The sequence below is a fragment of the Chiloscyllium plagiosum genome, unplaced genomic scaffold, assembly GCF_037043375.1.
Source record: "Chiloscyllium plagiosum isolate Xiang-an unplaced genomic scaffold, Cpla_swu_hap1 HiC_scaffold_7, whole genome shotgun sequence".
In the NCBI taxonomy this organism is placed as follows: domain Eukaryota; kingdom Metazoa; phylum Chordata; class Chondrichthyes; order Orectolobiformes; family Hemiscylliidae; genus Chiloscyllium; species Chiloscyllium plagiosum.
In genome coordinates, this window is record NW_028270145.1 from 65,139,952 (window position 1) to 65,153,260 (window position 13,309).

At 40.8% G+C, this 13,309-nt stretch overlaps 1 protein-coding gene across 1 annotated transcript in view; it reads right to left on the minus strand.

Annotated features, from left to right (window-relative positions):
- Positions 1–11,782, minus strand: part of ly75 (lymphocyte antigen 75) — a 141,801-nt gene extending 130,019 nt beyond the window's left edge. Inside the window, exons 1-3 of the mRNA XM_087988567.1 lie at positions 11,591–11,782; positions 8,829–9,206; positions 2,583–2,750 (exon numbers count right to left, since the gene is read on the minus strand). Of these exons, the coding sequence (XP_087844693.1) occupies positions 2,583–2,750; positions 8,829–9,206; positions 11,591–11,687 (643 nt within the window). The 5' untranslated portion in view covers positions 11,688–11,782. The remainder of the gene's footprint in view (positions 1–2,582; positions 2,751–8,828; positions 9,207–11,590) is intronic.
- Positions 11,783–13,309: the final 1,527 nt, after the last annotated feature.

Consider the following 13,309-nt stretch of genomic DNA (forward strand, 5'->3'; position numbering starts at 1 on the left):
CTCGGTAATGAACCGGGACAAGTGATGGGCTTGTTAGTGGGTGAACATTTTGGTGATGGTGACCACAATTCTGTGACTTTCACCTTGGTTATGGAGAGAGATAGGTGTGTGCAACAGGGTAGGTTTTACAATTGGGGGAAGGGTAATTACGATGCTGTAAGACAGGATCTGAGGAGCATAAGTTGGGAGCATAGGCTGTCGGGGAAGGATGTCGTGGAAATGTGGAACTTTTTCAAGGAACAGATACGACGTGTCCTTGATATGCATGTACCGGTCAGGCAGGAAAGAAATGGTCGTGTGAGGGAACCTTGGTTGACGAGGGAGGTTGAATGTCTTGTAAAGAGGAAGAAGGAGGCTTACATAAGGTTGAGGAAACAGGGTTCAAGCAGAGCAGTGGAGGGATACGGGATAGCCAGAAGGGACCTGAAGAAAGGGATTAGGAGAGCCAAGAGAGGGCATGAAAAATCTTTGGCGGATAGGATCAAGGATAACCCCAAGGCATTTTATGCGTATGTGAGAAACATGAGAATGACGAGAACGAGGGTAGGTCCAATCAAGGACAGTAGTGGGAGACTGTGTATTGAGTCGGAAGAGATAGGAGAGGTCTTGAATGAGTACTTTTCTTCAGTATTTACCAATGAGAGGAACCGTATTGTTGAAGAGGAGAGTGTGAAACGGACTGGTAAGCTAGAGGAGATACATGTTAGGAAGGAAGATGTGTTGGACATTTTGAACAACTTGAGGATAGACAAGTCCCCCGGGCCTGATGGGATATATTCTAGGATTATGTGGGAAGCAAGAGAGGAAATTGCAGTACCGTTGGCAATGATCTTTTCATCTTCACTGTCAACGGGGGTGGTACCAGGGGACTGGAGAGTGGCAAATGTTGTGCCCTTGTTCAAAAAAAAGGGAATAGGGATAACCCCGGGAATTACAGGCCAGTTAGTCTTACTTCGGTGGTAGGTAAAGTAATGGAAAGGGTACTGAGGGATAGGATTTATCAGTATCTGGAAAGGCACGGCTTGATTAGGGACAGACAGCACGGATTTGTGAAGGGTAGGTCTTGCCTTACAAGTCTGATTGAATTCTTTGAGGAGGTGACCAAGCATGTGGATGAGGGTAGAGCAGTGGATGTAGTATACATGGATTTTAGTAAGGCATTTGATAAGGTTCCCCATGGTAGGCTGATGCAGAAAGTCAGAAGGCATGGGATAGAGGGAAATTTGGCCAATTGGATAGAAAACTGGCTAACCAGTCGAAGTCAGAGAGTGGTGGTAGATGGTAAATATTTAGCCTGGAGCCCAGTTACAAGTGGAGTTCCGCAGGGATCAGTTCTGGGTCCTCTGCTGTTTATAATTTTTATTAATGACGTGGAAGAGGGAGTCGAAGGGTGGGTCAGTAAATTTGCAGATGATACGAAGATTGGTGGAGTTGTGGATAGTGAGGAGGGCTCTTGTCGGCTGCAAAGGGACTTGGATATGATGCAGAGCTGGGCTGAGGAGTGGCAGATGGAGTTCAACCCTGCCAAGTGTGAGGTTGTCCATTTTGGAAAGACAAATAAGAATGCGGAATACAGGGTTAACGGTAGGGTTCTTAGTGAGGTGGAGGAACAGAGGGATCTTGGGGTCTATGTTCATAGGTCTTTGAAAGTTGCCACTCAGGTGGATAGAGCTTGTAAGAAGGCCTATGGTGTATTAGCGTTCATTAGCAGAGGGATTGAATTCAGGAGTCGTGAAGTGATGTTGCAACTGTACAGGACTTTGGTTAGGCCACATTTGGAGAACTGTGTGCAGTTCTGGTCACCTCACTTTAGGAAAGATGTGGAAGCTTCGGAGAGGGTGCAGAGAAGATTTACCAGGATGTTGCCTGGAATGGAGAATAGGTCGTACGAGGATAGGTTGAGAGTGCTAGGCCTTTTCTCATTGGAACGGCGAAGGATGAGGGGTGACTTGATAGAGGTTTATAAGATGATCAGAGGAATAGATAGAGTAGACAGTCAGAAACCTTTTCCCCGGGTACAACAGAGTGTTACAAGGGGACATAAATTTAAGGTGAAGGTTGGAAGGTATAGGGGAGATGTCAGGGGTGGGGTCTTTACCCAGAGAGTGGTGGGGGCATGGAATGTGCTGCCTGTGGGAGTGGTAGAGTCAGAATCTTTGGTGACCTTTAAGCGGCAATTGGATAGGTACATGGATGGGTGCTTAAGCTAGGACATATGTTCGGCACAACATCGTGGGCCGAAGGACCTGTTCTGTGCTGTATTGTTCTATGAAATTACAGGATACTTCATTAATGGCAAAAAGCTGAAACAGTGCAGATGATTCGAGTACATAATTGAAATCGCACAAACAGAAACAGACTTTTTCAAAAGACTAAACAGAATACTAGCCTTTGGATAGAAGTCATACTACAGCTATGCATGCTAAAGCCCTGGTTAGGTGACACCTCAGTTATGATAACAGTGGAAGAGGCATAAGGGACTATATGACCTAATCCTGTTGTATCGCCATGATATCTTCAACAGAATTAAGAAAACATTTATTTAATCTTTCTTTAACTGAGTTGTAAACTTCATTACTTGCCTGGCTTCAAACATTTCCCCCACTTTCTGTCTGTATCATAGGTAGTGGTTGTGGCGCACCATTCCTCATCACTGTTTTCAGTGGTACATTCATAATACCATTTTCTTCTGTACTTAAAGGGGAAGACACATGGTTTTCCATAAGCAGTTCCATCAGTTGTATAAATCCCTGTGGCAAGAAACAAATTAATAAAGTTACAAAAAAGTGAAAAGATGCATTTTTAAGCATTATGCAATAGAATTCTTAATAGCAAATATGAAGTATAAATTAAACTGTATTTGCTGTTAATGATTTCCACTATGGTATATACAAGTATGTATATTTTAAACAACTAATACGCCAATAGACATGATGGAGCAGCTACATCACTTTGATATTTAAAACTTCATTTTGCTATTAGGGTTATGCTGTTTTTGAAATAATGAACAATTCCAGTCAGGTAAACTTGTCCAGTAAATTTACTCCACCTTGTAAATTTACTGGACAAGTTCTCTCCAAGAAATAATGAAGGTTCTTGCAATCATTACTGAGCTCAAGGATGAGATCTTTCCAACTACACCTGTTTCAGAACAGAAAGCAGACAAACCAGAGAAACCAGTGACTCAGCAGTCTGTTCCAGTTCCAACTGCATAGTGTACCAACATTGAAGAACAAGTTCTAATTTTCTGTATTTGTTCCAATAAAACAAAGAAAAAAGAAAAAAAAATGTTTAGTGACCTAACACCATGCACAAAAGATAAAGCAGATATAGGAGAGAAAAAATGTAAAACAAGGAAGCACTCCGAAGGAGGAACCTTCCCAACTCCTCAGGCTACACTCAGCTAAAGGAATGGTAATTCCACCCTCAACAGTAACACTGCCCTTTTCAAGGAACAGCTGCAATGATAAAATATCCCCCTCAATTTCACAAGAAGTTGAAATACTGCCAATATTTAGAAACAAAAAGTTTAATTGTTTTGTCATTGACCTTAGTTAAAGCATGTGGCAACTTCTGGAATAAACGTTGTAGCTGCTTGATATGCTTCCTCACAAAACCCCTCCGTTTCTAGATAATTAAAAACCAGAACAGCATGAAGCAGTACACCCACTTAGAGATATTTCACCTTCAGCTAATGCTGCTAAGTAAATCGAAAATCATTCAAATAGTTTTAGTTAGCAAAAGTACCACACATTGGTCATTACAATTTGTTCTCAGTATTTTTTATTTAAAAATGGGTTTGACAGTAGACAACAAATATGACTTAATACTTTGGGTGTCAGCCCTTCCCCGGAATTGGAAGGCAGGACTAATGAACAATAGCTAGCAGTAAGAGAGAACAAAATGAAGAGGGAGAAACACCATCAGGTTCATTCCACAGTCTGTGGAAAATTAGCTGCTGATCGTTTTGGAAATAGTGCCTGCTGTTATCATTGGCCTCAGTGCCCCAAGGTGAAAAAGAAAATTGGCAAGACTGACATTTAGCAGCTGGTCTGCAATTTCCCGCTGGCAGCTGTGCAAGTACAATGACAAAGAGGAGTTCAGATGTAAAACCTCATATAGCTTGCTGGCTTTGCTATCTTGGATCACATGAAAAAATGGCTGCTTGAGAAGGCCCTGGCAAGAAACCTTCCACATTTAGAATGTGTCCCCCAATACAATTTTGGAGATAGTAATGAGTGCAGATGCTGGAAGTCAAGTCAATAAAATGTGGAGCTGGAAAGGCACAGCAGGTCAGACAACATCGAAGGAGCAGGTTTGACGTTTCGGGGGAGGACCTTCATCAGGACTGTGCAGGGCGAAGGTTGGCGATAAACGGTAGTGGAGAGGCTGTTGGTGGAAAGATAGGTGATATGGTGATAGGTTGAGGTCTCAATATAGAGTTCAATAGTTTCAAAGTCTCCCTAACCCCACCTCATCCCATGTCTAGCCCTCCTTCTCCTCACCACCTTGACCTAATCTAACCTGTCCATTTTCCTTCTCATCTACCCGCTCCACCCTGTCCATTGATCAATCACAATAATCCCTGCTAGCATCCACTTACCTTTCCCCCAGTCCCACCTCCCCATTTATTTCTGAGCTCCCTTCCCCTTCACAGTCCTGACCTGAAATGTCAACTTTCCTACTCTTCCAATGCTGTCTCACCTGCAGTATTTTTCCAGCTCCACATTTTAAATCGACCCCAATACAGTTTGATGCCTCAGGGAAAGTCAATCACACTACAAAACTAATTTATTGCTGCAACTGTTTTCTTAAATCCTGTTAATTACAACAGTAACGGTTTCCCCTCTCTGGACAAATACCATTCTCAGCCCAGAGGCTTTGAGATGCATGGTGTACCAACAAATTGCCTTATTCTTACCTTCATATGCCTCATTTTTGGGTCACCATCTTGGGCCACTTTACATAGGTCTACACAGCAAAGCACCAGTGCCTATCTGACACTTCACAATCATTTGATTCTCTCCTTCTGCAGCCATCATTCTCACCATCACAAACTGTTTCTCACCTTTCCTGTTTATCTTCATTTGTTAATAAACTTTTGTTTGTTTTATTGTTCAAACAAGGACTACGACATTGCATGTATATGTTTTATTAAATGACTACTTATGTAGCAAACATTTTGAAAATTGAACTTGCCATCCAAGTTTCTAACAGGGATCTAACTTGTCTAATACAAACATCAACTGGGCATTACCTCATAACAACTGGGGCCACTGGATTACAATTCAGAATTCAGCTACAAGTATCATTGCAGTAACATACTGATCAAGACTTCTGGTCTCCAATGTTGATCAAATATTGTTCATACATGAACTCTAATATCGGATTCAAAATAAAAATTGTCAAAGCTTTCAATTTCTGCAATAGAACATTACAAGGTAGGCCCTTCAGCCCACTGTGTCTGCTTGCACATGATCTTTATTCTTCTGTTCCCTGCCTGTTCATATGTAAGTCTAAATGCTCCTTAAAATGTTGCTGTTGTGTCTGTTCTATCACTCCGCCTGACAGTGCATTAACGGCACCTGACACCCTGTAAAAAAATTCTTGTATCACACATCTCCTTTAAAATTTTCTCCCTTTCACCTTAAACCTATGCCCCCCTAGTATTTGACATTTCCACTGTGGGGAAAAAAGACTCCGACTATCCACCTATTTCCATGCCTCTCGGAGATCTCTATCAGGTTGCCACACAGTATCCAATGCTTGGATAACAATCCAAGTTTGTCTAACCTCTTTTTAGCTACTATGCTCCAATCCAGGCCACAAGCTAGTTTACGTTGTTTGCACCCTCTTTAAAACCATCCTTCCTGGAGTGTGGCAAACAGAATTACACGCAATTCTCTAAAATGTGGCCGAATTAAAGTTTTATATAGCTGCAACATGACTTATCAACTTTTATAATCAATGCCCTGAGCAATGAAGGCAAGCATGTCATACACTTTATTTACCACCTTATCTACTATGATACCACTTTTAGGAAGCTTTGAACTTGGCCTCCAAGATTCCTCTGTATATCAACAGGACTAAAAGGTCCTGCCATTTACTGTATGCTTTCCACTTGCATTTGACCACCTACAACACATCAAAACCTTTTCAAAAGGTTTTGCATTCTTTTCTTCCTACTCTTTCCCCATCCACGCCCAGATACGCATTTAGTTTTCTCTTGGCAACCATTAAAAAAAACCCGATTGCTACTATCTTATTTGTACCCAGGAACTGGCTGCAAAGGTCTTTGGGACACTTGCATTATCTTACTAAGGATAGGACCAGGACTTTAAAATAGGTTCAAGCAAGGTTGCTGGTCATTTTCCCAATATTTAGTCAAACATGTAAATGGGTAAGATTTTTTGTGATGACTACAACTTATGAATACTTATAGAAAATCACATATCAGGAGTCTAAAACTACCATTAGTGTTTCCGTAACAGTAACGAAAGAATTATTTTGGTGATACAATCACCATAAAATCAATTGCTCAGATAGCACGCCATAAGTTGCAGAAGAAATGAACAGTTAGATAACGCCCTTAAAAAATACATCTCAAATTGCTTGAATGTGATCAAATCAACTACAAAAGTTGATTTTATAAAAAAGGGATGAAGTGGGTTTCAACAACTGATTTACATGAGCAAAGTCTATAATATATGTAAACAAGTCAGCTGAAGGATCTTCTAACAGTGGAGCAAAGGGAATGACATACAAGAAGCTGGAGTCAGAGAAAAGGAGAGTATAAGAATGGCTAGAGAAGGCCACTACATAAAGTCAGGGCAAGGATAAACAGTTGGATGATATTCATTATTTCAGCATATTGAAAGTGACACAAAACACGGATTGTGAGCAGGGTCAGGAGCTCCAGATTTGTTAGATTTCTTCACATCATGAAACATTACTTGAGTAAAAAATGACTTCTGGTTGTCTCCTTTAACAAATGACTGTTAAACTAAACAGTTAGGGAGACTGACTGGGAACACTGAGCAGACAATATGAAACAGTTCAAAATTGAAGTCTGAGGCCCAGTAATGGGATCAAATGATTATTAGTCCATCACCAAATCATCGTTAATCCAAGCTGGTTCCACATTATGAACTGGGGCAGAATCGAAATTACCATATCTTTGAACAGAAATGAAGTTCACAAGTACTGGAATAGTTCACATTGCAAGACATACCATGTCTTTCTGCTTCTGAATTATTTTGACTGTAGGTTTTCCTCTTTGCCTTCATATTCAATATTGAAAATACTAAAAGGAGGATCAATGGGAAGTCTGCCTTTAAAATGTTCACAAGCCAACATAAGAGTACATTTCAGTGAAGACAACTAAAGTATATTGTCATAAACAAAAACAGAAGTTGCTGGCAAAGCTCAGCAGTATCTGTGAAGATAAATCAAAATTAATGTTTCAGGTCCGGTGACCTTTCCTCAGAACTCCTATTTAATATATTATTATAATCCATCAAGGTTCTATCAGCAATCACTTGCTGGAATTGAAACCTAGCAAATGAGAACACTCCTGGTCCCTTTAAACTAGTCCTTAATTGTCCAGAACTTGCTGCAAGATATCTAGGAATGTGACAAGTTTATTTGATATTTCATTGCTTATCCTGCAGTGTGAAGTAGCATTTTAATTGCAAGTGGCTGGACTCGCAAGTTAGTACAATGAAGTCAACAGTGCATTTGAGATCTTGGTGAATACGGTGAGTAACATATAACCCCTTAAATCAATGAGAACCAAGTACAGAGAAAGAAACAGAAGGAGCAATGTAAATGAAGCTTATAACAGTTTTCTGAATGCTGAAATTCTTTGTGATTAGATTACATTTACAGTGTGGAAACAGGTCCTTCAGCCCAACAAGTCCACACCGACCCGCCGAAGCACAACCCACCCATAAGCCTACATTTACCCCTTACCTAACACTATGGGCAATTTAGGATGGCCAATTTACCTGACCTGCACATCTTTGGACTATGGGAGGAAACCGGAGCACCTAGAGGAAACCCACGCCGACACGGGGAGAACGTGCAAACTCCACACAGTCAGTCGCCTGAGGCGGGAATTGAACCCGGGTCTCTGGTGCTGTGAGGCAGCAGTGCTAACCACTGTGCCACCGTGCCGCCCACCAGTGCATGGATGTCTCGTTTATGGCCTCTTTAAAAAAAAATGAGTTTGTCTCCTTGGAATATCCCCGTTAAATCCCAACCACAGTTTGAGATACAGAATTGCACAAAAACATCAAGAAAATCTCACTGAAACAATAGCATCGACAAGGTACTCTCCCAAGGTAAAATATAAAAACTTGGGGTCTCAGTAACTCTCACCAAATTATATTTTTGCTGTTTGCAATCTTTCGTGACCTGTTTTGCACCGAAGTAGTAACACTTACTGAATGTAAAAGTTGGCATAAGAGAAGGGAAAAACCCATTCTCAAATTTCACATCTCTGTACTTCAAATTGCCATTATCCTGCATAATTAAGTTAAGTTATGTAAAATGAAAATGCAAAGAATAGTTAATGAACATTTGACTTTCAGTAAAAACTTGATATTAAAAATTCTACAAAAAAAATTCAAAAATGGACATGAGACTTACTGCATTTAATACTCAATCATTTTATACACCCAAAGATGCTCAAAATGGTATCTTTTATTCCTCTTCTAAAGTTATCAGATCTGCTCAGTTTCCCCAACACTTGCTTTTATTGCAACTTCAGATCTGCAGCCTTTTTTTAAATACATGAACATTTATATTGAATACCACGTTTTACTCACTGTGGTACGGTTGCTCACAAACATCATTGTCGCCACCCCATTGTTTCCATGCATCAGTTGCATCAATGCTCACTGTTGGAGAATCCTGTTTGACAGTCAGTTTATAGGAAGATGAACCATACAGCGTGCCCCCTCTGCAGCGCCACCACATCGATGTAATTTCTGCATCACACTCAAACATTTTTAATGGCTGCTTCCTGTTGTAAGGATCAAGGCCAAGACATTTTTTAGAGCCAATATTGAACAGCCGATGCTCAGACACCCATTTCCATTGCTGAAACTCTTCTTGCTGGTTGCACTTGTTCATAATAAATCCAGAGGAATTCACTTGGAGGCATTCTTTAAACTGTTGATGCTGGATGGCAAATATGTCATTTCCTAAGCCACAAAAAAGGACAAAGTTATGAGAAATTCAAATTAAATTTAATTAGTTTATTTTAAAAGGAAGCTCACATCATACATGTGGAATAAAGATTTAAATAACACAGAAGTTGTGAAACTTAAAAAAGGTTCAGAGAAGATTTACAAGGATGTTGCCAGAATTCAAGTGTTTGTGCGATGGAGAGGCTGAATAGGCGGAGACTATTTTCCCTGGAGCTTTGGAGGCTGAGGGGTGACCTTAAAATCATGAGGGGCATGGATCGGGTAACTAGACAAGCTCTTTTCCCTCGGGTGGGGGCAAGCCCAGAACTAGAGGGCATAGGTTGAGGATGAGATGGGAGAGATTTAAAAGGGACCTAAGGGGCAACTTTTTCACGCAAAGGAAGTGGTGGAGGCTAGTACAATTACAACATTGAGGGGAAAGTGAGGTCTGCAGATGCTGGAGATCAGAGCTGAAAATGTGTTGCTGGAAAAGCGCAGCAAGTCAGGCAGCATCCAGGGAACAGGAGAATCGACATTTCAGGCATAAGCCTGAAGAAGGGCTTATGCCCGAAACGTCGATTCTCCTGTTCCCTGGATGCTGCCTGACCTGCTGCGCTTTTCCAGCAACACATTTTCAGCAATTACAACATTGAAAAGGCATCTGGATGGGTATATAAATAGGAAGGTTTTAGAGGGATATGGGCCAAATGCTGGTCCACAATTTAATTTAGGATATCTGATCAGCATGGACAAGTTTAACTGAATGGTCTGTTTTCATGCTGTACACCTCTATGACTCTTAAGTCCACCTGACCAAAGCATAGCATTTCAAATAATAAGATCAAATGTTCCCCCCGTTAATTGACAGTCTTTCATGACAAATGGTACCACAGGAACAGAAGAATTAACCAAGTATTCCATTATCTACTATCATCCACTTTAAAAAAAACAACAGGATGATCGATTCTCGGTCATGCAATTCCTTTACAATTCCACTTCCAAGCCCAGAATTAAATGCAATGCACTACTTGACTTCATTTTTATGAAGTATGACAGATCTCACTCAAAATTTCCCAAAGATTCTGAGCACTAATTTCAAAACCAAAGTTCTCATGAGTCAGGAGTACAGTTCTTTTATGTAATCATATTGGACAAGAAAGCAAATTACACAATAAAAGGCTTGGCAATTTAGTGACCCTTGATCAGAATGGTGAAAGAAAGTTTTTGATTCATGAACTACATACCATGTTGTGTTAAGTAGTGTTTGATACTAAATGATTTCCAAAAGCTATTACTCTGCTAAACAGAAAATTCAAAAAAATCAATTTCATTGGCAGTGAATAAAACAATTCATACAAATTTGCAGATGAAGTACCAGATTATTGATACAGGATCCACATACTAACATAATATTTTGCTCAAAAATCAAGATTAATGCATGGCATTACTTTACTGGAGGTAAAGGGAGCACTGGTAAATTTACTTTTTCCAACATCACAAAGCAAGCTCACAAAACCTAGATCTATTCAATCTATGGCAATTAGAATAGTAACATGGCAACTCTGATTAAATCAAAAGCACTGACAAACATCACAATTTGAATATTAACAGTTCAGTCCATGCCCTTTCCGCCCATCCACACAACAAACACCATTTATCACATTCCCCCTCCCCCAAACACCATTCTGTGTTATTCTGTAGACCAAATGCTAAATGGAGGTTTCTGGAATGCTGTTTTTCGAAAACAGCCGTTTCGTTCAACCACCTGTATCTCAAAATAGTTGGCCGGGTTAACATTGCTCATTGCCAGTTAGCATACTGTGGCTTTCCCAATGCAGCACAAGAGAGATGGGGCACTGTCCAGTTCCGACTGCACCTCCTCTGCCCAATCACGTGAACATTTGACAAGTCATGAGGTCAGTGGTTTAGACCCCACTCAGTAATGGGTTCACGGAAAAGCGGAGTGTGCGTCCTGACAGCGAGACAACATTAAAGCAAATGGAGAGGGACATATAGCATGTTCACTGTTAAACTTCAGTCCTTTTGTATTCCACGGAACTTTGCGAGGCAAAGACGCCTTTGCAGATAAGCAGTCTTCAGCTAGAAGACATTTTCTAGAAATTACCAATGTATCCCGACCAGAACACAAGTAAGTCAACAGGCGACTTCCTTTTTCACCGGTGCCAGAAGACACTTGGATCTGAGCCAGGGACTATCCGGTCGTTTCTCGGAAATGTTTCTCTTATTCAAGCCGGCAACATAAAATCATCCCATTCACAGATAATCGCCAAATCGTGTAAAACAGACGATATATTGACAGAACAGACATTCAAATCGACACGTTGAAATGCGACACACCAGCTGAGCGTACATATATAACTGTTTTAAAGTTAAACGCACCGGCTCTCTCAGAAGCTGCTATGGTCCAACCCGCAACAAAGACCTCAAATATCAGCAAGGAATAAAGATGAATCCGTCCATTGCACCACCTCTTCATGTCTGCGCAGTTTCCAGTCTGTATCTGGTGCTCACACTGTGATGCTGGCGTTATATGAAATTCAGCAGCGCGTCCTCCCCCAGCTCTACACAAACAAACTCACACTCGATTGGCGGAGACAGGTTGTCTTTCAGTCAGCTAATTCTTATTGGCTAGGCAAAAGACAGGACTGCAGAGGCTGAAAACCAGAGTTTAGATCAGAGTGGTGCTGGAAAAGCACAGCAGGTCAGGCAGCATCCAAGCAGCAGGAAAATCGACGTTTCAGGCAAAAGCCCTTCATCAGGACAGTTTCTTATTGGCTGCTTACCATAAGCCATATTCACCGTAATATCTCAGAAGTGCACTAAACAAAAGTGAAAGTTGTTACCATCTTTTAAATTAAAAATCAAACATATCCATTTGATTAATTCAATTGTCAATTCGCTGACTTTTGAACGAGCAATTTCTTAAGGAATTGTATGGGTTTTGTACGTCACGTTATGTACTTATTTCTAGCATTTCTTAGGTTGCTGTACTCAAATGAAACGTCACCTGTGGGTGGGATGCGTGTCCTTCCATATACTATGTGTGATTTTCATTTAGGCTGTCATTAACAACAAGCAAGATATAAAATAATTATTGATGAAGGCATATGCTTAGCGAACAATGGAAGGTAGTTTCAAAAATTGGACAGAATGAAAAGCAAAACATTTATGACAGAATTGGGCCAAAGTATTTTAACGTGAGATTATTTGAGTTCTGAAAAATACGTTCCTCTTTAAAACAAGAAAAAGCTAATCATGCAAAACAATGGATGATTTTTTGAAAAAAAAGACACAACTAAAATGAGCAAAAGGCACGCACAAAGTACCCAGACAGAGAATGACATTGGGAAGGGGAAGAAACTTGCAAAGAGTCATAAAGTCATAGAGATGTACAGCATGGAAACAGACCCTTCGGTCCAACTCATCCATGCCAACCAGATATCCCAACCCAATCTAGTCCCACCTGCAAACACACAGCCCATATCCCTCCAAACCCTTCCTATTCATATACCCATCCAGATGACTTTTAAATGTTGCAATTGTACCAGCCTCCACCACATCCTCTGGCAGCTCATTCCATACACATACCACTCTCCATGTGAAAATGTTGCCCCTTAGGTCTCTTTTATATCTTTCCCCTCTCACCCTAAACCTATGCCCTCTAGTTCTGGACTCCCCGACCCCAGGGAAAAGACTTTGTCTATTTATCCTATCCATGTCCCTCATGATTTTATAAACCTCTATAAAGTCACCCCTCTGCCTCCGACGCTCCAGGGAAAACAGCCCAAGCCTATTCAACCTCTCCCTATAGCTCAAATCCTCCAAATGTTTACAAGGCAACATCCTTGTAAATCTTTTCTGAACCCTTTCAAGTTTCACAACATCTTTCCTATAGGAAGGAGACCAGAATTGCATGAAATATTCCAACAGTGGTCTAACCAATGACCGTACAGCTGCAACATGACCTCCCAACTTCTGTACTCGATACTCTGACCGATAAAGGAAAGCATACCAAACACCTTCTTCGCTATCCAATCTACCTGCAATTCCAATTTCAAGGAGCTATGAACCTGCATTCCAAGGTCTCTTTGTTCAGCA